The sequence below is a fragment of the Chiroxiphia lanceolata genome, chromosome 7 (assembly GCF_009829145.1).
Source record: "Chiroxiphia lanceolata isolate bChiLan1 chromosome 7, bChiLan1.pri, whole genome shotgun sequence".
NCBI classification, from domain to species: Eukaryota; Metazoa; Chordata; class Aves; order Passeriformes; family Pipridae; genus Chiroxiphia; species Chiroxiphia lanceolata.
Window position 1 is genome coordinate 12,942,091 of NC_045643.1, and position 24,969 is coordinate 12,967,059.

The 24,969-nt window shown below is 40.0% G+C and overlaps 2 protein-coding genes across 6 annotated transcripts; one reads left to right on the forward strand and one right to left on the reverse strand.

The window, feature by feature from the left end:
- Positions 1 to 5,833: 5,833 nt before the first annotated feature.
- Positions 5,834 to 16,988, reverse strand: FASTKD2 (FAST kinase domains 2). 3 transcript variants are annotated; one of them, XM_032693485.1, is made up of 12 exons: positions 16,875 to 16,988; positions 15,435 to 16,202; positions 14,927 to 15,030; positions 13,429 to 13,537; positions 12,057 to 12,180; positions 10,806 to 10,945; positions 10,335 to 10,507; positions 9,802 to 9,965; positions 8,586 to 8,807; positions 7,579 to 7,663; positions 6,457 to 6,571; positions 5,834 to 5,981 (listed from the first exon to the last, which is right to left on the reverse strand). In XM_032693485.1, the coding sequence occupies exons 2-12, from the start codon at positions 16,092 to 16,094 to the stop codon at positions 5,862 to 5,864; spliced, it is 2,016 nt and encodes a 671-aa protein (XP_032549376.1). In that variant the 5' UTR covers positions 16,095 to 16,202; positions 16,875 to 16,988; the 3' UTR covers positions 5,834 to 5,861. The 3 variants fall into 3 exon arrangements, with proteins under 3 accessions (XP_032549376.1, XP_032549374.1, XP_032549375.1); XM_032693483.1 differs by lacking the exon at positions 16,875 to 16,988 and adding an exon at positions 16,597 to 16,805; XM_032693484.1 differs by lacking the exon at positions 16,875 to 16,988 and adding an exon at positions 16,554 to 16,805.
- MDH1B (malate dehydrogenase 1B) lies at positions 16,983 to 24,623 on the forward strand. Of its 3 annotated transcripts, none has more exons than XM_032693487.1 (10): positions 16,983 to 17,050; positions 17,484 to 17,596; positions 18,545 to 18,679; positions 18,832 to 18,974; positions 19,602 to 19,884; positions 19,984 to 20,104; positions 21,096 to 21,237; positions 22,194 to 22,357; positions 23,284 to 23,423; positions 24,127 to 24,623. In XM_032693487.1, the coding sequence occupies exons 1-10, from the start codon at positions 17,029 to 17,031 to the stop codon at positions 24,181 to 24,183; spliced, it is 1,320 nt and encodes a 439-aa protein (XP_032549378.1). In that variant the 5' UTR covers positions 16,983 to 17,028; the 3' UTR covers positions 24,184 to 24,623. The 3 variants fall into 3 exon arrangements, with proteins under 3 accessions (XP_032549378.1, XP_032549377.1, XP_032549380.1); XM_032693489.1 differs by adding an exon at positions 17,692 to 17,787 and having other exon boundaries at positions 17,015 to 17,036; positions 19,602 to 20,104; XM_032693486.1 differs by having other exon boundaries at positions 19,602 to 20,104.
- The last annotated feature ends 346 nt before the right edge of the window (positions 24,624 to 24,969 follow it).

Here is a 24,969-nt window from a genome sequence, read left to right on the forward strand (position 1 = left end):
TTGACATGGCTTACATCGGTCACAAGGTTTGGGGCTCTTCAGCAAAGGCAGCCAAGGCTTCCTCCACTCTAATGTCTGAACAATTCCTACTCTTTGTATGAGAAGCGGATCTGAAACATCAGCCAGCTCTGCCTAGGAGAGCTTGCAAATCCAAGCAACTCAACATGGGGGCGTCCCCATTTATAGACAGGGAACACAGACACCTGGCTGTGCTGGAACTCTGCCCCTACTGCCAAACAAGGCATTCCTTTGAGTCATGCACTACCAAAATGGGTGTGGAACCAGGAATCTGGGTGTGCCCCAGGGACCTCCTGAGTGACTTTCCTGTGGGCAGACAGATAATCAATGGCAAGCAGGAAGCCGAACTCAAGATCCCCCATGTCTCTGACTACTACCTTAGTGTCACGTAATTCATCTCTGTTCAGAGAGCGTGGCTCTTTTTTGGTGTTCTCTTTTTTCCCCTGCAAATACAGAGTTAGTGGATTCAGCAAATGAATATCAAACCTACACCAGCAGTGGAAAGTTTGGAAAGTTCTGTTTTTATTCTGTGCCAGCACAAATCTAACCAACCTTCATCCTCCTCAGTACTACCTTTTGGGGGAATTACTGCCTACTGAGAAGAAAGTCTTCTTGCTGTCATCAGTGAGGCATTCACCATTTTATACTGTTCATTGAACACAGACTGATACAGAGCAAATCTCCAAACACACATGCACGCACATATTTTGTCTACTTAACTTTTCAGATCTCCATAATTTTCCTTACATTTATACAGAAGTGACCCAGACTGAAGATTCATTTAGAAGATGGTTTGTCCCTGCAACAAATCATTCATTGGCAAAATAGAGCATATTCTAAACCAACAGACACAAATGCATCAGTGGCCTTTGCCCTCATCTTGCCGTGTACACTGTGGTGTGCAAGGGGTGTAGGTTGCTTTTGTATTTTCCAGAGAATTCTGTGTGTCAAGGAACTGTCTGTTGCTCTGATAAAGCTGATATCTAACTGCTGAGCCATTACAAAGGGCAAGTGATAACCCACTATTGGTCTTCAGTATGTATATTTTAAAAGATTAAGTAAGTCGTCTATTATGTGAATGACATTTCAAATGTGAACTCCATGCTTGGTTTCTCCTCCCTCCCTAGCTATTGTGTGCAATAACATCTAAACATACAAATATATACTCTCCTCCACAACACATCATTGTGTGAATCACGTCCCATCTGTGTCAGCACAAATCAAGACTTCAGTGACAATCCTCACCATTGACACCAGCCTCTGTGCAGTCAGAGGCCAATTCACCAGCTGTTCCCCACTGCAGAAGGAGAATGCTGGACTTAAATTAACAATTCAAGTTTTCTCCTTTGAAGATGTAGAGCCACTGCCTCAGCTAGTGCATGTTTGCTGTAGTGCCCTTTCCCCACAGTTACCACAGAGTTCCCCACCTTTCTAAAGGGTGGTCAAGTACAAGTGACATCTTATGTGCAGCAGATTGTGTACCATGAAAATCAAGTGGACAAATACAGAAAATTTAGCAAGTGCCCTTTGTGGATTGAACTAATAAGAACAAACTATGGCACATACTCAGGAATGAAGAGTGTTTGATAAATATTGCCCCTGTCTGGAGGCATGAATAGACTCCCTTACCTACAGCAAAGTAGGTAATTATTTTGAAATAGATTCTCCTGTTTGTAAAAAATTGCATGTTGGTTCATAAAGCAAGAGCTTATGCTGGGTTTTAATAGGTGCCATGGCAACAATGTTACTGGAGTATGCATAGGAGCATTTTTGGAAGGAGGGAACAGGGTGAAAAAAAAGGATCACTGATTATCTGTGGACACAAGGACTTTTGCTGCAGACACAAATACAGATTCTCCTTCTTCTTGTTCCTGGGTGGCTATTTACAGTCACCACCACATTCATACTTTCACTTTATACTGCTGTTGTCCAAAAATAATGAAAAAAGGGGAAAAACTTGTTACAACTAGGACTGATTTTAACCATACTTCAGAGTTCCATTATATTTGCGTCAGTTTTAATCAACCTCTTCTATGCAGAAACAGTTGCAATACTTGAGAAACAGACTTTAATTCTCTAATTCAAGCTCCAATTTATTTAGATTCTATTTCTTAACAGAAAACAAAGTCTTGCAATGTACTTTTAGTCCCTCTTTCCCAGTCACTTTTGAATATCTTTGAGAATATCTTTTGAACATTTTGAGAGCAAAGTGAAAGTTTTAAAGAGAGTTCCTGGATATTTTTGTGAATGAGAGGCTGGAATATTTCATACCCTGAGAAGGCTGGAGTTAGGGCTCAAAAATGGTTTTAGATGTAAGGAGTTCCAAGCAGGACAGAACTGCAGATCATCAGGGTCTGTAAATCCAGCTGCTTATGGAGACAATTTGCTTTTCCAGTCACTCATTCTCATTCTGCATTACTTCACAAACTTTGTTTTGATTTCGCTCAGATGGTACTAGTTTACTTTTTGTTCATGCAAGAACCTTCCTGACCCTTGCAGCCCAGATTTTCTGCCTTCCTGTTTCTTGCTCTCATTTTAGATCAGTTCACACATCCTTCAGTGCTTAACACAATCCTTCGGCCAGCAAAGTTTGCTATACACCTTATATTTGTAAATCCTTCTATGTTTTCTTTTTGATTGTGTGATACATGACAATGATCTAACCTTGTCACCCTTTGGTATGTAGAGAGCCTTCAGATGACCTGGAGATTTCACAGGATTACTCTCAAAGAAAAATTTACCAGATAAGCCAGCTTTATAATGGCATTTTACTGTTTTGTAATAAGATTTATGAATCATAAACTATCTAACAGCAAGCAGCATGTAAAACCCAGGAATCATAAAAGGCAGTATCTGTTTCTTGAGATTAGCAGGACAAATTCTGAAGTCCAGTATTTCAGAGCTCAGAATGAAGGAAAGATTTGTATGCTTCTACTTTTCAGACTTCTTTGTGGCCCAGGTATAAAATATGCTGCCTTCATACAAGTCTGGTCAAATATATGGTTGCTTTCTGCAGCTGAGTCCACTGTCTTTAAGTAACAGGTATACAATTACTCTAAGCCCTATACTTGCTTTAACAAGCCTTCAATTCACTGAAAAATCCTCCCCTGCTTCAGCAGTTTAGTTTACTTAATAAATTTCCTATTTTCACCTTACAGGGAGTTGGGAACCTTGGCCCTGATACAGATTGGGTCTAGGTTCCATCCATTGATAAGATACACCCATGGGCTGTATGAAATAAAGCCATTTGCAGCTTCCTTGTTCCTCACTCCTCATTGAGAAAAGATTTCCAGCCACTGCACATACAAAGAGTTCCAAGTATGAATAAAACTTAGAAACACAAGTTCCTGAGTCTGCAGGCAGACTATGAAAATGGTAAAGAAAGATGCAGCTTGCATCTCCAGTTAGCCTCACTGGCAGGTCAGCTAAAAACATCTATTTTTTATCTGTTTTGCTTAAAAAAGAGGATTTTGCACCTTTCACACCAACCACTCCATGCAGCGACAAACCTCATAAGTATGGGAGAAAAATAATTATTGTTGATCTTCATTGTGAGTCTCCCACTAATTTTAATAATTACTCAGGAGAGGAGAATGGTATTCTAAATACAGATTGTAATGCACAGAACAGGGGATTAGATCTTCCTTATTACATGAATTGGACACCTGAAAAACCTGGCTTTATTTTCAGCAGACTAGCTTTTTAGCATATGTGAAGATTCAAGAAACCCACAGCTCTGGAAGTCTCTGGCAGTAGCTACATGGTGCTTAGAACTATCTATCAGCATAGATGACATAGGACCAACATAAATTATTGAGAGAGCATAAAGCAAGAAATTTTAGTAAGCACAGTGATCATAATGGCAGACTACTACACTTCCATGCTGCTTGTATTCATTTCTACCTACTATTAAGGTGTTTAACAAAGAAAAAACACATGGTGATCAGCTACTTTAATAATGTGCTATGCCATTTTGTGCCCACTGGTAGCTAATTCTGTCCAGGCTGGTGGCATCCAAGAGGACAGTATACTTCCCTGCCTGTGTTTTCTCCCTGAAGGGATGGGAGTTACGTACCTACTCCTGAAGACCTGACTGAAAAGCTCAAAGCAGACAGAGGGAGCAGTTCCCCAGCCAAAGCGAGAGCCACAGCTGACACTGCATTATTGGTTTGCAGGGCTCCAACTTTACACAGTACCAAGTGCTTTCCCAAACATAGCTCTGTGCACTACCTGACACCCCAGCACAGAGTATTTCAGACTTCCTCCAGCACAGGCTGGGACCATGAGTCAGCCAGCTCAAAACAACAGAATGGCACTGACCAGTGTGCCTCACGGCTGAAATTGTACAGACAATGCTTTCTTAAAGTAGCAGATCCAAAAAGGGGGCATAACAAACTTCTCATCAAGTCAAGCAGATGAACTTTTCTCTGGTTGTTAAGTTTTACAATTGCATCAAATCTGTTCTCCTGTATGTGCTGCATTTCAGAGACTGAAATACTGAACAGCTCTCTCTGCTTTTTACGCTAGACAGCCATAACAATGCTGCTTTGGTTGCACTGCTTCCTTCACAAATATGCACTGTATTCTATCTACATGTTCCACAAGAAGTTGAGCAATGAATTTTTCTTAACATATTGCTTCTTTTCACCTTATGACTGCAATACCTTTTTTACCTCATCACTGTAGTAGTACCTTAACCACGTGTCCACGCTACTTCAGAGAGACAAAGAACGCAGTGCTTGTAGCTCAGCAAATGAAGCAAGGGCACCACGGTTAGGTAGCACGCAGTCACTGTAGCAAGTATTGCTGTTTCCTTCTATGCCAATGGGACTGTGGCTGTGGTGCAGCAGAATTGTGACTGAAGATCTGATTACTCCACAGAAAGAAGCAAGCTGTTGTTTGCAAATGTATTTTGAGCACTTCAGTGCTCTAAGTACTTCAGGAACTCCAGCAGAACAAAATGCATTTTATCAGTACGTTACCAAGAACAGAAAAGATGTATCAGTTCACTCTGCTCCTTCAGATAAAAGGCCCAAAGCTGCTTTGCACTTCTAGAATGCTGCCACCCTAATCAATTGCACCACTACACAACAGGCCAATGGAGATGCATCACAGTATGTAATGAACAAATCTAAGTATTGCAAAACCTCTTTGAATAATTGTGGAGACAGTAATATCAGAAACAGAGAGCAGGAGTCATTTTGTAAAGACATAGAAGACCTGTGTTCTTGTAGTGAGATGTCTCAAAATCTATTATGGTAGCAGTGAAACAAACAGTTCAAAAGAAAAAGCATACAGTTTACTGAACCATTACTGGTCTGAACTCCAGAAAACTGAAGGGGATTGATTTCTTCAGAAACTTTCCACATAACCAGATCTTTTAATACACCACTTAGGCCGAGTTATTTACTGCTTTACCATATATAGTTCTGCGTAAAGAACTGTATGAGATGTTGGGCAGGAATCCTTCTAGTGCCTAATTGTAGGCCAGGTTCCAATAGCACTTGAAATAGTCACATCCTTTCTCTGAACCAGCTCAAGAGAAGAGAAATTTGACTTGGAGCAGGAGGGGAAGCATAATACAGATTAAATTAAGACATTTCAACAGCAGTAGATGTCAGGATGCTTTTTGGATTATTTCCCTCTACTAGAGAAATTCCACTCCCACTTCACAAAAGAAAACCCCCACTATCAGCAGGCATCATTCATTTCACAAACTTTCTTAATCTGTAATACTTTGGAGCAGGCAGTTGTGTATAAAACTACTTATCTCTCCCGTTAAAACCTTACATTAATTACAAAGGAAAAAGAGAGATCAGGAGACCCAAAATTTTTAGTTTATTTTAATTATTATCCTGCACAGTTGCTTCAGAAGAAGAGGAAGTATTTTCTAAATAAATTTTTCCTTTCAAAAACTCAACTGCATCTTCATTTGTCATTTCCTGAAACTTCCTGTTCTGGATCTAGAAGAAAGTAAAAGGAAAGGGTACATTATTTCTATTATCCAAACTACCCTGTCCTACAAACCAAGTGCTCAGTGATGAAAAGGCCATAGGGATTTGCTGTATTTTGAAAACAAGTTCGCTTGAATCATTCACTCTATAAAAATCAAGGAAACAAGCCAGAGACACATAAGTTTTTTAGGCACAAAGGAATTCAGTGGCTTGATTTTTTTTTTTCCCCCCTCAACTATGATTATATTTATTTCACTGATAATGGTAAGTGGTGGCTTGTCTTTTACAGTTCCTCTGCCCTTTCTCGCTAGTGACACCATCACTCCGGTTTAACTAGCAAAGATATGCAATTACCACTCTGGAGAAGGCCCACCACCCCAGGTGAGCTTTCATGTTTGGTAGAACAATGCCTGTTCTACCAAATATGCTCATCACTACACTGATAAGAGAACCCAAAGAGAGAGAATAACCTGACTCTTCTTACCAGAATCACGTGATAGCCCAGTTTATTTAGATGCCGCTTCTTCATTGCCAGCTTCCCTTGGGGGTGCGTTGTACCCATGCAGAAAGTAGACAGAGGAACAAACAGAAGAGCCAATCTACAACCAAGAAGAGCACATATGCAGAACAAGCATTTTTAAGACAATGATTCAATGATGTCTTTTAACACAGCAGAATATACAGCTCTCTTTCTGGTAGGCAAAAATATCAGGACTACAAAAATTTCGAACTTCGGACTTAAGTAATTTAGACCCTTTCTTCTTCCATGAGCTCACACAACTTCCACCATCTACCCAAGTACCTACAGCAGAATTAAGTGCTTAGATCTCCACTTCTCCCACAATGAGAAGGTAATAGATCATTCAGCATTCTCCATTAATCTGAGAGATTCTGCATTTACTTTGATCCTTTGCTAATGATATTCAGAATCAGTTACTTCTTTCCATGAAAAGCTACTTGGAAGGGTGAGAAAAGCTGAATGGCTTGGAACACTGACTTTCTGTTACACAATTCACTAGCTCTCTTTTTACCAAAAAGCAAACTGTATAAAATACATTGTGCAGTGATCCAGCACATGAATGTTAAGTATCACCCAATTCTACTTAAGCATTACTTAAATGATATATGTCCTGCTTCAATTACTGAGAGGTCAGTCTTCTACACAAGATTAAATTAATCACCTAAAATGTGCATATGATGATCCTTTTTATTCAAAGTATATTTCAGTAGCTGAATTAACTGCCATAACATATCATTAAGATGCACATTTTTGAGACTTAAGAGAATAACTGAATGTTTAATTGGACACAGAAACACTTGCAATTTTAAAATTCTACCTGCATACACTACTAGCGTATCAGATCACTGTGATGTTTCCTGCCTCTTTCTCTGAAATGTTAATTTTAGCCTCTCTCAGAAGCAGGTATTGAGCTGGATGAATTGTTACTCTGAACTGGCACGGAAATTTTTGCGTATTTCAGTGACCATAAATAACAATTTAGTTATCTACTTTGCTCCTGCAAATCAGTGAACTGAAGGAGTAAGTGGATGGAATACATACAAATAAAACTAGCCTGCTAGAAAAAATATGGAGTAAAAGAGACACCTTTGAACACTTGGGTCAGGATGATCATCTGTTGCAGTTATAGGGAGCACTTTTTTTCCTTCTGAATCCATTCTGATTTCAAAATCTGAAAAATACCCAACAAAACATTTAACTCTGCAAGAGGTTACAATTACTGTTCTCATTTGAACACACTAATTGTTCAAATTGTTTTCAAATGAACAGCTCATTTGAAAAAGTTAATAGGCACCATCGCTGGTCTGTTTCTAATTGCTGTTCTCTAATAATTGACTTATTACTGATAGCTTTTCCCTCCCTGCAACCAATATAAACAGCTATAGCTTGCACATCTCCAGAAAAAATAAATTTGTTTCTGGAAACTGCAGATGTAACTTTATGGGAGTGAAATCATTGTTTAAAGAAACTACTCTTGATCACAGGCTGTCATGCCTACTCATATTTTCCTGTAGTCCAATTCCTCACTGGAAATATTTGGGAAGAAAATTATTACAAGTACAGAAGAACTGGTAAGCTGGATGGCTGACAAAAAAAATAAGCAACATCAAAACATAAAAGAAACCAAACCTTCTGAAATGATCACCTGTCAAAAGGTCACATCACATTTCATAAAGAAGGTGAAACCCAAACCTTAGCCAGAACTTCAGAGAAGAAACAGGTAGGGGAACAAAAGGCAGCTGCTGTTTGGCTTTGTTTCTAATGTAATTTAGTATCAACATGTCAACTCCCTCATACAGTTGGCCATACTGGATTTATGTACAATAACATCTGCTTGCTGATGCTTAACAAAAAGTCCAAAGCAGTTTTGTGAATAAGAGAAATCATTAACTTTTAGGAAATGGATTTAAATACTTTAACAGAAGCATCCTAGAAAGTAGATTCACCAATCAAGGACATCATTTGTTAAAAGACTGTCATCAAAAGTGTTACACTTTTAACCACTTGCATCCTATGCAAATTTATTACCACCTTATTATTTGGGGATAATAAATCTATATTAAAGAGAATTTGACAATAATTTAGCTTCATACCAACGTGATATTTATATGGCAGCTGAACATTTTGCCGAAACATGTTCTCATCTCCCAGAAGCTCTATCAGTGCCTCCTGAGCCTTTTTGAGACTAAGAGAGACCAATGAGGACGAATTCTCAGTGATCACAAATGCAGGCTTCATGAACGAAGGGCTATCAAGTTCCATACACGTTTTCACACAGCGAAGCATCATTTCCTTTTGTTCTTTGTAAAGATCATCTGAAAAAGGATACAAAAATACTACATACAATGCATCATCCCACAGGATTTTTAATTTTATTATCTTTTATAGTCTGTTCTAGCACAACAAATGAATTTCGATGTAAGAAGCAAAACCCAATTGATTTTCACTGAATATTATTGAGTCTCTTCAATGTATTGTTAAATACACACCATCAATTCACTAATTACCATATTAAAGTCTATGGCAGGGAGCTTGCCCATTTATGCAGTCTTCCCCCTCTGCTGTACACATCTCTGTGCATGCTGTCAGTTATCATGGAAGAGTATGCATAAAAACCATTCATAAAATCCAGACAATCAGGACGCTACTTATAAACCAAAAACGGATATCAGACTCAGCCAAAATTTTGAAACTGTACTTGAAGAGCATTAAGCTGTGCAAACACTAAGCAGTTACAGCTTTACAGCTTTCAGGTTGAGACACAGCAGGCCCAACAGCAAGACACAGTGTTTACACCAAATTTCTACTCCGCTCGACTATTCTACTACCTGTACAAAATTGTTATGTGGAAACCAAATTCTTCTACAAACCATTACAAGTACCTTGTTATAACTCAGAGCAGTCCGAATCTCACTTTTACTCATGATTCCAGGTACTAAAGTTAGTTTATAAAGGTTAAGACTTCCTATATTTTTAAAAATGCCTGAACATCTACTGACTGTAGAACCCTCGACTCTTGCACATTTCTACCACTTCCACAAATCCCATCTTCATCTCTGTTCATTTAACTGCACACCTACTATTAAACTGTTTCCACCATGGGGCCCAAGACAATAAGCTGATGCCCTAGTGCAAAGCCAGATCACTCAGACCACCATTACTAATTTAGCTCTGTCTTGAGGACTTCAAATTTAATATTAATCATGTTGGGGTTCTTTAATTTCAAATCTTTTAACACAATTACAACAAATTATGTACACAGGCAGACTATTCTTTTTAAAACAAGAAGATGACAAAGTAAGGTCTGACCTGACAGTATAAGTTCATCCTTGCTGTCCTTTTGCAGCAGCTCATCCAGTGCTTGATGGGGAAGATATCCTAAGATGCAAAGTGAATACGTTGCCTTCAGCAGTTCTGTGTCGGAAATCTGAGGCAGGCATTTATTCAAGCAGCTTTGAAGGGTCTCAAAAAACCTTTTCCAAAATCAGAAGAAAAGTATCTAAATACACAAATAAAGCTATAAAAACACATATTTCAAACAAAAATACAAGTTAGAAATCCTTGCTAGCTTGTGTTATTTAACATTAGCACTTGATTCTTGCTTTGAGGATACAGCTACCTATCAACAGATTTAGTAGCCTAGTCAGTCTAGAACCAAAGTCTTCAGCTAGACAAAAAAAATCCTATGTAGAAAAAATGTAAAAAGACAAAGTAAATTTACTTTGCAGATTAATGAAACGGGATTATGAACTCTTCCACAACTGAAATCAAATACTAGTTGCCATACATTACTCTATAATGACTACGTAATGTATTATCAGGGATCCTAAATGAAAACCTACCGATGCTTTTGGACTCTGGGAACATAGTTGAGTCGTGAATACACTCGGAGAACAATCAGAAGATTTTTCAAGTTAAGGAATTCAGGGTCTTCGGTCAGCTTCTCTGCAAAAATCTCCATCAACTCACTAGGCTGAAAGCCAAGTGCCTCACAGGCAGAAAGAAAAAGGATAATCTAAAAGAAAAGAGAGTTTTATAAGTCAAGAAAGTCAGTGAAGTAAATCCTACCTGTTGATATCATAAAAGGCATTTTTAATGAAAGCAAATTTTTCAAATCATAACACCACTTTTATTTGTTTCTTTACTTATCAATAAATAGAAGAGCATTTTCAAAATTTAACTATCAACTTCATCAGACTGGTATACCTAAAAATCTGTTCCCCAAAGATCAAGCACAAACATGAAGAAAGATAAGATGGAAAGCACCAGATACTCTACTAGTACTGCTATAAATTATTTGGTCTCAAACTCACCTGTCTTTTGTCCCAAAGGCAGGCAGTGGAATTAACATAGTCTGCTAATGCTGAAAACAGTTTTACATTACGGTACTGGAGAGTGTGACAAGCTTCCAGAATGAGAATTAACTGCCGAAATGGAACATCATGGACATTTTCTGTAACAGTAGATCAAAAAAGGACAAATGATACAAAGCAATGGGAGCTGTAGGTTGGAGACACTGTGGGAATAGTTTGGTTAAGGGATGGAGGAGGGAAAAAATCTGAGATGAAACTGGAACAGACTGAGACTAGCTAGGCAAAGCTCAACTGAGCTAAAACACATGAAGAAACTGAGACAGGAGAAAACAAACTGAGTTGGAATCAAGCTAGAACACATTAATCAGCAAAAGCGGACAAATTTACAAAATAAGCAAGAAGACTGTGTTCCCAGGACATCTTCCAGGTTTCTTGACTTTCAGCATGCACTAAAAAATGCTGAAAAAAGTCACTGCTCACTCTGTGTATGCCACCTGGCTGGTGTCCCCAGTGTGGAGGAAGTCCTATGGGAGAAGCCAGTATGTGTAATCAAACACTGTGTCCTAATATGTATAAAGACAATAAAGGCTATACAAGCAGCCTAAACACTTCTGGCTTATTTATGTTAAAAATGCTATTTTACTATTTTAATGCTTTATGAGACACAAATGCATTTTTATTTTAAGTATGAATCAATACATACTGACCACATATACTTAAGCAATGTATTGTAAAGGTATAGAGAGACACGAAAGCATTAGCTTTCATTTAATGTTTCTGTGGGCTACAGCATGAGGTCAGTTATTAAGCAGTACTCAATAATTAAATCCAGTTCTTCAGGGAAACACTAGTTTTCATTTAGTTTACCAACTAATCACACTAGGCTGCCAATCCATCCTGTGAGTTGTCCGTTTCCAATTCAGATTTGGTTTAAAATTTTATTTGAAATCTGTCTTTTCTTGATAGGATTAAATTCTTTTTCCTAAATCCTGTGTACAGAGAAACATAAACAAAAACTTGTAATTCAGGTAAATGTTAAGAAGGGCAGAGATGACAAGAGCTATTTGTTTTCATTATTTATTAGTAATTTTCTGTCTTGCTTCTTGTCAAATGGCTCCACATAACTATAATATCCTGTAAAACAAAGATGTTTCCTGAGTTTTAAAGGAAGTCAGAAAAGGGAGATGAGACAGTAATGAGAAAGAATTTGGTATAAGGAAGGGAAATTTAATAAGCATATTTTTTTCTTACCCTGGATCTTTTTACTGCAGGCAGTCAGGATTGGATACGAACAATAATTCATTGCAACAAGAGCCAAAAACACACGCAGAGCATTCGGAAAAGTCAGATGATCTATTTCTTTCAAAACTGCCATCTAAAGTGAATCAGAGTTTATTAAATCCTTCATTCTTCTCATATATTATCACTGCTTTCTGGTGAAGACATTTTCACCAAAACTTTCCCAAATTCCTTAGTTCAGATTTATATGAAAGAAAAAAAAGCAAAAAATAGCAAAAGCATAAAGTAACCACTTTCAATTTCTTCATATACAATTTTAACAGGTCAAGCACTCTAGAGATGTGTCACTATGCAAGTTCCCAGCAATTTGCCTTTATACGCTTCTTTTAAAAGAAAGAAGTCTCAGCAAAGGTCATTTCCAAATACTGTGAATATGTATCTTCTGTAAGTTCTTAAAAAAGTAGCAGAAACAAAAATGGCACAGTTGACTGATCTGCATGCCCATGAAAGCTGTAAGTCTCCAAAGTGATCCATAGTACACCAAGCGGCCTTATCTTAAACACCCAGCTACAAATGTGGACTGAGGCAGAAGTGGTCAGCTCTGTTGCCACAAGAGAGATTTCATTTGTTGAAGCAGTAATTAGATTGATATAAATGACAGTAAAATTGAGACTACAAAATATATTGGCTACTAAAATACAGTATTCTTACTGCACGCATATCAAAGGTTAAATACAAAATGCACCTACAACAGAAATTACACTGTAAAAAAATAGCACCCTGTGGGCTCAGAAAATTAGGAGCTCCCTTTAGCTAACAAGTGTAAATGTTATTTTCCTTTCAGTTTTATGATATTTCATGAATGCCATTACTAAGTGTGACCTCAGTGCCCTTCAGTTATGTGATGAAAACACAGCAGGCCTTGTTTGAAAAGTGGTTTCAAAAAGGATTTTTAAATCAGGCGACAAACCTCAGTATGCCCTGCCATAAAACCTAACGCCTGCTCCCAACCTCACTGCCATCAGTCCTCCATCCCCTTACCATTACTAGACACAGCCCCATCATAGACTAGTTTTCTGTTGCCTTGTCTTCCAGTCACAAGCTGGGCAAGGGAATCAGGGAATAGCCTTTAAGTGCTTCTATGAAACACCATGTGGCCAAACCAAAGAGCCAAGGGCACTGCTATTTTACTGCCTCAACTCCTTTTGTTCCCAACCTCCAAATTTAAGTTCTTCCTGCAGATATATCTGGACTATGATTCAAATTGCAAATACAGTTACCTTTCTATTATATTTTCTCTTTGAGAAAGAACCATACACAATTTATAAACAATGCAAGAGCACAGGCTCTGTGGAAGTAAAAATGAGCCTCCAACTAAACTTACCTCTAATTTCTTTTTCAGAAAAACCGGAACATCTTTTCCCATGCATTTCATCAGGTTTTGCAGAATAAAGATGTCTTTGATACTTGAAATGCGCTGCTCCACTAGTAACCTGACGAAGAAACACACACAAGAACTTTCCTCATTTCAGCAGAAACAGCAGGTACCCCCATTCTTCCTCACTGATGTACCCCTAAGTTAAAGCTGTAATTCCCTGCTCCTCTCCCACCTCCTTTTTTATGCAATATTGGCATAACTCTACATGATGTAGCTGCAGCACAGATATTTTACACATAGAAATAATTTTATATGCTTTCTTAACATTATACCGATAGATGAATGTTGTTGCTGATATATTAACAGCAGGGGCACCTGACCAGACTGCACATATGACTGTGTAGATGTGAGTCCCGTTAAGCATCAAAGAATTAACATCCTTATGCAGAAAAAAAAATTGCATATTTTTATGTCAGAATCATCTATGTGCAGACAAGTTCTGAAACTGCCAGGAAACTCGGGAACGGACACTAACAACTATTTGTTGCAAGTGAGGAAAGAAAACAAACAAGCAGTGCTTTTGGGCTGGAAGAACAGAAGGGGATATCACAACACAGAGGGATCATAAGCACAAGATGAAGGAATTCTGCATTCCTAGCACCTACTTTTCTGTCTCAGAGGGTAGTATTGTAATTGTTCTGTCCAACAGCCCTTAAATATACCTGCACAGCTACAAATTATGAAGTGTCACTTTCTAAGGCAGTGCACTGGTCTGAAATTCACCCCTGCAAACAGGCAAGAGCTCCAGACATCAAGACAGAGAGAGAGCTGTAGATGGCTCTCCTGCTTTGCACCAACTTTTAAGGCACATCCACCTTCTCAAAGTAGAACCTGACAGAGTATCAAAAGTACTAATCCATGGCAAGTTTTGTGACAGCCTCAGTAAGAACAATCTTATGGGACTGAGTAGCTTGGTTAGTCACATAAATCTCATTGGCCCAGAAAAAATTCACTACAGCCAAACAAGTTATTCTGATAAAGCACTACAGAGAGGGACTTGTTGGATGCAACTAATCTTCATCCTAATTTTTACTTACTAAATTAAAAGAAAATATTCCCAGGCTGCTAAATAGCATTTTTAATAATGAAAAATCAAAAATACTTCACAAAGTAAACTAGTCTCACTACCTCCCATTTACACATAGATAAAAGAGGGATAGATACGTGAAGATCACAAAAAAACCACACTGGTGGAGCTGCAGCCAGAACACAATCCCCTGTGGACCAGACTAGCACCCTATACTACTGGAAGCCGTCCTGCTCGAAACTGCAAAGACAATGCCAAAAATCACTGTGTAGGACAGCTCTTATCTCACGTGATCGTTTAAATCCTAAAAGCACAGTATGTATTCTATGCATAGACATTCCCTCAATGATTTCTAACAGACATGTATTCAAACAACATTGAAATAGGAAGAACACGTGAAAGATATGTTTTTCTCACTGTAATCCAGCTTGAAGAGCGCTCACATTCTTGTCTTTATCCATCCCTGATAAAGTAGTTGCCAAAACGGAGACACATCGGTTATCGAGTTGATTGAGCTTCTCCTGTTAAAGTTTCCACAATGTCAGATTACTTCAAACCAACAGAAGTTTCAGAAAAGTAAAACTGACCACTCTTAATCTGTACCTGTCTTTTTTTTTTCCCCTCAAAAGTCAATTCACAAGCTTTAATTCTGCAGTGGCCCCCACACGGACTCACATCAAATTCAGTTGATTTGAGAGGGGTAATGATTTTTGAGATTTCTCCTCTCTGTTAAATCTGAAATCAGGCGGCGGTTTCAAAAATGAAGGAGACAAGAAGTACACACAAATGAACTACGGGAACCCTGTTTCCATGGAACATCAGACTAAGCCAGGGATGTAACCCAGTTCTCTCTGATGCTGCACAGACTCCCAGAATTGCCCACGAGGTTTCAGCCCAGATTTAGGAGAAGGATCTTCACACTTACTTGGCACACTCTCAGCAAAGTCTGGACCAGGAGCGTGTTCTGGGGCACCCCGAGGTTCACCACGGCGTGCAGGCTGAACACCAGGTCCCCGCGCGTCATCCTGCGGGAGTCCCGCAGCAGCTGCTGGCACAGCTTGGCGAAGGCCGGGTGCTCAAAGATCAGCTGCTTCTCGTAGCGCTGCTGCTCCTCTGACATGTGTTTGAAGAGTCTCCACGCAGTGGTTAAACAGTTTGTGTAATGCTTGATGGAGACAGCAGACTCGGAAGCCAAGTCCAGCGCATCAGAAGGACAGGTGCATTTCCGGAGACTATTAAAGAACGGGTCATTATGATCCACGACGTGCTTCGCTTTGAAGCTCCCAGAATCATCCAACTTTTCAGCTTCCAAGGAGCTCTGGGAAGCCTGCTCACTCATCAAAGCCTCTGCACCTGTGCTAAACACGTCCGTCTTTTGAGACAGAAATCGAAGTGATGATCCATGCAGAGAAGGAAAAATATTTAAAAATAACTCCCCGAAGTTCACATTTCCTAAGGGATCCCTGTATCTGCTAATCCATAAAATGTGTTTTCTTGTTGTGCCTGAAGATCTGGGAGTCAACACAGAACTGTACCTATGCAGGTATCTAACAGTATTTAACAAATAACTTATTCTCTTATTCATTTTTGCTAATTCCTCATGAATAGACTTGAAATACCAACTCAAAGTAAGGGATCCGATGAAATTCTACCAGTGGAAACAGTTCTGGAGGAAGTGCATAAGATCACTCATCTGTAAAAGCAATTGAAAATTATGGGTTAGTTACCAGACTTTGAACTCCTACAATTTCAACTGCCAAATTTATGCACTTTTAGAGGAGGGGACAATATTTGGGAAAAGATCCCCGGAAAATGAGGGGCTTTTATTCGGTCTCCTACATTTCAGCCAAACATCTCGGTACAAGGCAAACTCAGCCCGGGTGTCAACTGTTTCCTCCTCTTTGCTGCTTTAACCAAAAGCCCTGCCGGGAGGCACAGGCTTTTCCCAAGTGACGTTTCCCAAGCAGACGCGTCTCTCGACAGGGCTCTGGAGGGTCCCCTTTAGCTCCGGGTAACAGAATCCCGCCTGCGAGCCTGGCCCGACCTCCCTGCCGCCATCCGCCGGGAAAGCCGCCTGCCCGGCTCACCCGCGGGATCACTCCCGGGCCGGGGACACCAGGCAGGGAGAAGCCGCAGGGTTTCGGGATCGCTTCCCCCAGGCGCCGGGAGCGCTGCCGGGCGGAGCAGGACGGCACAAGAGGACAGAGGTCTTTCGGCGGCTCCGCACCGGCTCGGAGCTCTCGGACGCAACGGCTGGGATCGCGCCGGGCCGGGCCGTGCCTGGCGCCGCTCGCACCAGCCGAGCCGTGCCGGGACCGGAGGGTCGGGCTGGGCCGTGCTCCCGGCGAGCGGCGGCCGCCGTTACCTCGCACGCGGCGCCGCCGCCATGACACCGCCCGCTCCCCGCGCGCTCCCGGCAGGCCTCGCGAGGGGGAGGGCGCGCGGCGAGGGACAAACTACCTCGGCGCGCGGCGCGTTGCTGCGCAACGCCGAAGCCACCGTTGGGGGGCGGCGCGCGCATGGCCAAGTTCGTGGTGGCGGGTGAGGGGGGACCCGGGACCCGGCGGGGCAGCGCCTCGTACCCGCACCAGGGACCCCGCGGCGGCCCCGGAGGCAGCAGCAGCAGCAGCAGCACCTTGTACCGGGACCCGGGGGGGAAGCTCCGCCGCGCTTGCAGCGGCCGCCCCTCATTGCGGGCTCCCCACCGTCCCCTCTTCGTGCTCTCCGGGCGCCGTGCCCACACGGCCTCAGCCGTACCCGAGTCAGCGTTTTCCCCTTATCCCGTCAGTGAGGCTTCATCCTCTGCTGCTGTCCCCCCAGGGGTGGCCTCCTCGGCCCCTTGAACGCTGTCTGAAGAGAGTGTTTCACCTCCAGAGCTACCTTTTGCTGGCTCACATTGAACAGTGGTCTTTTTAGCCCTTATCAGTCAGTGTCACAAAATCATCCATTTGTGCTACTGTTGCTGTGTTCACAGGTAAGGCAAACTGCCCTTACTATGCCAAAGCTGAACACTTGGCTGACTGTCTCCAGGCTACCTTGCCCAACTTCAGGGTTCACAAGATCACGCAGCACCCTGACAAGTGGGAGGTAAGGGATTGTAAGCCAAGTCACTGGTAGGTGCCCCAGTGCTCTACAAACCAACAAATGTGCTTATATGTACTATGTTTATTCTCTTGTATCAGTGGTATTATATGTGGGTGCAGGTGCTGCAGAAGCAGCTTTGTCTGTGAGAGCCAGCCAGAGGAAAGGTTTGAATGTTTTCAGCAACTGGCATCAGTGTGAGTCTTACCACAAAAGATGGGTACAAAGTGTGGGCCAGCCTAAAGGTGTGTTTTGTCAATAAAAAGTTCAAGGAGGGTTTTTTTGATTGGTCAGTTTTTTTGTTTTATGTATACATGGCATCTCAGCCTGTAAATCTTTTGGTCACTGTGATTCCATATGCCTTCAGAGTTGTTACTTGTCAAGAGCATTTCTGGCAGTCAAGGGCTTTGAACTGCTATGGAAGTATGAAGTTAAATATCACATATTTGTTTACAATGTGGATGTGCCTTTCTGAATATTTGTGCTGTAGACATGTTGCCATGTCTACCCTGGAGTTCCTATAAGGATCTGAAAAAAAATGCAGTCTGACTTCATGAGATAGACAGTACCATGATGTTTATTGTCTCTTATATTTTGCTTGACACCTCAGCCAAGTAAGTCAGACAGTTAAGTGGGAAGCAATTAACCTCTTCACCTTACTTATCTTCTGCAGCTAAGTAATCCTCGTGTTACTCACTGCTTCACAACATTATTATCTTCAGTATACTGAGACAATTAAGCAAAATCACAGCAGAAGTAAGACCTTTAAGTGAGGTATCACCGTTTATCACCCTACCTTGCTTTGTGCTGTTTCCCCATTTTGCACATACTGGTACATATGTTGTGAAGCACCTTGTAATTATGTATTGAGAGGAAATGGTAAGAATGTTTGTAGTTGTAAGATTTAAGTGTTATTTAAGTGTTAAAACCTTTTGGTGGGGATGTTTACATTAGCAGTGGCTTCATGACATTTGTGAAACGAATGGATGGGAACACAGAGAATCTCCTATCATTTGGAGAGAACTGTTGGACCGTGGAGGGAAAGGTCAGCTTCTGGGAGGACTTAATGACTTTCTGGAATATGCTCAGGTAATGAGCTGCCTTTAATACCGTAAATCCATGTTTTATAACAGTATTGTTCTTTATTCCTCCTTCAAATGTAAAATAAGGCTATTGTTTGTAATGGTACCTTGCTGAGTGTGGGCTGCCATTTGATTAGAGGTTGTCCTTTTTCTTCTTAGCAATATTATGGCATCACTTCAATGATGTTGAGTAAAGAAATGTTAGACATTGCTGAGGAGAACCTACAGGCTCATCTTGAAATTGTAAAAGAGGATGAAGAGATTAAAAGTCTTATCAAGCCCATGCAGATCTGGATCACCAGGTGAGAGTAAAGAGAATATCTATGAAGTTTCACTCAGCTTCAAAAGAATGCACTTTTTCCTATCACATATAGCAAGTGTAACCATCTGAAGTTATGCACAAATCCCTGTAATTTGATGATTTGAATTAGGTTCTGTACCCCTCACTATGACAAACAAACTACTTTTGTTACACTTTGCACCAGTTTAAGTGAGGGTTGTGAAAGGGCAACATTTAGACCCCAGATCAGTTTAGGGAAAAGCAAGTATTTACAATATAAGCTGGAAATTTTGTAGCGTAACTATCTTCCATTAAATATTGTTGGAAATATTTAAGTAGATAAAGTCTCTTGCTGTTCTACCTTTAGAAATTTCTATATTTTAGCAGTCCTAACAGAGCACCTTAAAAAATTGTCCTTCTATAAAGACACCAATTTTTAAGTGACAGCATCAGCTGAAATGTATAGGATGGAAAAACCTTCAAATTAAAGGAGGACCTAAATGTTTTAATTCTTAACCTGTTAAAATGACAGAAAGAGAAGTAAAGGATCCAAGCTAATGGTCTATTTAAATGTGATCAAATACAAAATACACACCTTCCAAACAAGCAGTGGTTCATTGTTAACTTTTCTACATCCTCCTCTTATCAGTGCATCAACTCCAGTCTGTTATCAACTGATCCCTCTGTTGGCAAATGGAGAAGTGTTTGGGATGACCACAGAAATCAGTATCCATTTGCTTGACACTGGCCAGTTTAAGGAAGTTCTTTGCAGTATTGTAATGGAAGCTGAAGACATGGCGTTCCCACTTCTCCGCAGTATTTTGGAGCACACTGAAATAGAGGAGGCTTTTATTGAAGCTGATGTTATTATTGTTCTTGATGATGTCCTCTTAAACCTTGAAGTCCAGTCCCTTGAGAACTACATCAGAGAAGTAAGTGAGGTCTGTCAAGTGTATGCTCCCTTGATTGAGAAGAATGCCAAGAGTGAGGTCAGAGTAATTTCATCAGGAAAAACCTTTGCAAATCTTAAGGCGACGCTGATTATGACGTACGGCCCATCCATTAAGCCTGAGAATATCATTGCCGTTGCGACATCCTGGGAAAGTGCAGCTAAAGCCACGCTGGCCAGGAAGTTGAATATGAGCACAGCAGGTGAATATTTATGTAGCATTTGGGGAAATCAGTGCACCTTTGGGAGTATGTATTTCATTGCAGAACACAGTTGATATGCACGCCGAAATGCAAGCACAGCAGTGCACCCACTGAATTGCATGGGTGCACAGAATGCCAGGGTGTTTTTCACTAGCTCTGGCATGCAGCCCTGCCACTCTGGTATGTATTTCATGCTGGAAATATACTAAGAAGGTCTGAGTTGTGTTGCAGATTAGGAACTAGGATATCAAGGTTGCATTTGCACTCTATAGTGCATTGTTATTTTGGAGACACACAAACTAGCTGTGATTAAACATGGCAACATACTGCTGGGCAGATAATGAGAGTAAAGTAGAACTGTGTTGTACTATTATTTTGGGGTTAATTAGCTTTCTTTCTCAGGTCAGTTGTTATAGCTTGGTTATATTTGCACAGTTCTGCACTGCATAGCAAAGGTGTGCTCTGACAGCCTGCTCACCATCAGGATTCTTTCAGTGTTGTAGGGGTAGAACTAGTCATTGATGACAAGCCTAGGTATTTTGGAGCCTAATAAAATAGAAAAGGAAGTTAGGCTGAGGGGCCTATCAGCAGGTTATTTGAGAAAATTCTTTTCCACCAAAGAAGATAGGTGTTTTTTAATGACTTTTTTATTGTTTCTGTATTTATTTTTACAGGATTTTAAAATTAATGTTGCTGTATATTTGCAATATGATTTGGTTTGGATTTTAAACACTAAGTATTTACTGAGGTTTGTCTATTATTTAAAATAGCATGATATAAGTTAAAGTTCCTTTTTCAACTTGCGATGAGGTTTCATATATTATGGAGAACTTGGTTGCATTTTTCAGATCAAATAATTTCTGCTAGCAAGGCAGGGCACTGAACTGAAGAATAATTAATCTTGAAAGAGATTTGTGAAGGTCATCTAGTCCAGCCTACACTGTGAAAGTGTTTGTCCCTTCATTAATATATTTTTTTTCCTCTGTTACAGGAGTTAAAGACGTGATTGTTTGGGGCAATATTACTGGCTCTAACTACATTGATTTGTCACATACAAAACTTTATGGATATGACAGTGCTATTTGGGGCCCAGCTAATTTTCAACGTCCTTTGTTGAATATGATTTATGATAGGTACAGTACACATTTATTTCTGTAAAGTAATAACTAAATAACTAAATTAATCCATATTTATCTGAACTGGGTGATAAAACATCAAGAAAGGTTTTTGTTTCCAAGATTTGTCTTTACTGATTAGCACTGTTTTAAAGGGAAACACAAGTTGAGGTATTCCATCCGTGAAAGAAGTTGAGTAGTTCCTAGCACTGTACATAGTTCTGGCTCTCCTGCCAACTTTGTTTATAACTGTATTTTCCTACATTTTAAGTGGGTTTCTCTTCTATCATATCATGGGCAGTTTATAAGAAGTAATGAAAGTCCAGACAGTGACTTAGATATCTAGTACACATGAAGAAACTTTGAAATAGTACTAAACAGATATTTGTACCTGAATTACATGAAACATTCGGCCTGAGCACACTAATGTTGTCAGTTTCTCAAAATAGACAATTTGTTAACATATGTGAAAAGGATACCTGGCAGTCAGATAGCTTCTTGTGGAAAGAACAGTAGTAGAGAAAGGATAAGCACAGTGAGAGGGCAGCAGGTGTGAGATGCACCATGGCCCAGCTATGTGGAGCTTCCACTCTGGTCTAAACCTGGCATTTACTGAAGAGGAGACATTTCTTTTGTTCTGTGCTTATACTGAGCCTAGCATAGGGGGATTATGGTTCATGGCTGGGTTCTTACATAAATCAGTAATACATATAAATTACAGTAATAACAGAGGTTATAACTTGAGTAAATAACCTAACTTTCGTAGTAAAATGGTGTTTGCATTACTTTTTGAGCTACTTTTTTTAGACATTTTTTTTAATGGCTGTAAATGCCTTGCCTCCAACAGGGAAGTTGGAGTAAGCTTTGACTGTTTTCTTTCCTCAGGTTTAGTTCTTTTTTTTGTCTAGGAAACTACTCTTCCTGCAATCATCTTAGATTTTCAATCTCTTTTTTTCGCCCTTTTGTGTTGGCAGGGAATGGATCCATTCAGAATTTTTATCTGCACAGGGTTCACTGCGTTCCCGAGTTGGTCGTTGCACAGGAATGTTACCTGCTCACGCGGTAGCCACTGTACTGCGGTACTGGTATCACGGCTCTCCTCCTGGGGAGATTGTTTCTGTGGGAGTACTTAGTGAAGGTAAATCTGGTTTTGCTTCTCGTGTTCTCTTGTAGCTTTGCACTACATATAACAGCTTTCCTCTATCTCTAACATTACTTTTTAATCAATATTTTTAATGTAACAAAAACTTGTAAAACAAATCACGTGAGGCTGAGAGTTTGTTTCATCGTAAGAACTTCCAAATCTAAGTAATTTTGCTTTCCAGGGCTAGTGATTTGATACTCACTTTCTAGAAGCATCTCTCAGGTTAATATTGTCTTTTTGCAGATTTTCTCTTAGTCTTTTAGCTTTAATGCTTTTCTGATGTATGTGTTTTGCCCAAGAACTCTTTATAGATCTTAGTACCTAAGACAGAAAAGCATGTTCTTTTTGCGTAGTTATATGGACCAATAAATGTAATATTTCACAACAGCCATTTAACCCCTGTATGAAATAAATAATTTTTCTCCCTTTTAAGATGCACAATTGTACATCTTAAATTTGTACAGTTGTACAAGGGGTAATGGTTTTAAACTGAGGGAGATATATAGATTAGATATAAAAAAGTTATTTACCAGGAGGGTGGTGAGACACTGAAACAGGCTGCCCAGAGAGGGGGAAATGCCCCAACCCTGGAAACATTCAAGGTCAAGTTGTACTCAGAGGAAGCTGATTTGAAAATGTCTCTGCCCGTGGCAGGAGGGTTGGACTAGAGACCTTTAAAGGTCCCTTGCAACCCAGACTAGTCTATGTTCTATGATTCATGTACATCTAACTAAAGTACAAGGTTACTGTAAAAGGGGAACTCTTTTTTGAACTGTAGACTGAAAAGTGCAGTCTCCATTTGTACTAAGATTTTGCAGTTGCAGACTTTTGCAAGTCTGTAGGATTTAATGTTGACACTGGTGAGGGTGTGTTTTGTAATAAGAAATAACATGTTGGGTCATTTTTTCCCTCTTCTTCAGGTCAGTTTTGCGTTCCTGAAGGAATTATCTTCTCTATGCCAGTGAGCTTCCAGAATGGTAACTGGGAAGTCATAAAAGAATTAGAAATTGATGGAACGACACAAGAAGTTCTGGGACGCTTAGCCCACGAGCTAATTCAGGTGAGGATTTCTTGTCTCCCCCGTGTGCCCATTCTGCCACCTATGGGCACATTGTGGTACAGCCTTGAGCACCGAGACCTTTACTCTCAATGTTAGATGTACACACTGCCGACATGCACTTGGGCGTGATAAAGATCGGGTCTTTATAAGTGTGAGGTAGTATTCGTATATTGAAATTAGCAATTCTGTTGCCCAAAAAAGAGATGGTAAAATAAGTTTACCTATGTACGTGGAGAATTTGCACTCCAAAGTTCTGCAGGCTTTGTGCAAACCAGAAATAGTACATTTAATTTAATGTTTCTGCATTCTATGCACTGATGTTGATTTTGCTTATGTGTATTCAGAGTACTTCTATGCTAGAAGACACATCTTTTGGCATTTTTATGGCTGTAACTCTGCATGAACGAAGGCCAGATATTACTAGAATTCGGAATTATTCAGAAAATACAAAATTGATGAGCACTAATTTCGTCATGAACTTTTTGTCACTTAGTGAGGCAAAACTAATTTATTTTTAGTATTGAAATATTAAAAAGATTGGTTCAAAACTCTACATTCTGGCTTCGGTCAGTTTTGGAATCTTCAGTCATACTAGTGACATGTAAGGATTATTTTTCTTTAACATATTTTAAGTTTGTGCTAGAAATTAGAGCAGATTAAAAGAATGGATGATATTAAAACTACCTTTTTTTTTCCCATTTAGGAAAAGCTCGTTGCACTAAAGGAAATAAAAGAAATACATCCATATGGAGAAGGCTAAAACCCCCACATCTTTTCCCAAGTTTTTCTGTGCTGCTTTTCCTACCTAATTTGCTTTTCAAGTTGTCTGTCCTCATTCATCAAAATAAGAGCAGATGAATTTAAAAGTGTGTTTTAGTTCTGTTTTTTTCACTTTTCCCCTATTCTCAGGTTCTGAAGTCCCTGCACTTTTCCAATGTTATAGCGATTTCTTTCTACTTTTAAATCATACAGACCTTTTTCCTAGTTAGTTTTCTTTCTCTCTTCCTTTGAATTCTTTCCAGTACTTTTATATCAGCACTTACCATACTATGAGCTGTTCTTCTCCACTAAGGGCTGAAGAATGGGAAAACTGTTTGGAGCTTGATACCCAGAGCCTGTAGCAAGCACATAAGCCTTTTGGTTATCCATGCTTGTTTCTTGGGAAAGAACTACAGACACAATAAAATATTCTTGATAATACAGAGTTTAATTATTTGGCTAATCATGACCTTGTTTAACCCAGACAGGAGATTCTCAATTAGATAACAGTGTCCTTCCCTGTCTGCTCCCTATGTCTATGGCACTGCTCTTCTGTAGAGCTGCCCTATTCCTCTTGTGGCTGCGTTAAACACTGAGCAGAGGCCTTCCCACTGCTGGCAGCTATCTGCTTAGTTGTGGTCTTCTCTTGTGACATCAGTATCAGGTGTTCAAATATTCCCAGAGTGCCCTGCTGATCTCTTTGAATGTGTAGGCATTTTAAAAGGCTGGCAAAAAATATGTAGTGGTTTTGCCTTTTTTTTTTTACAGAAATGGAAACCTTGCCTCC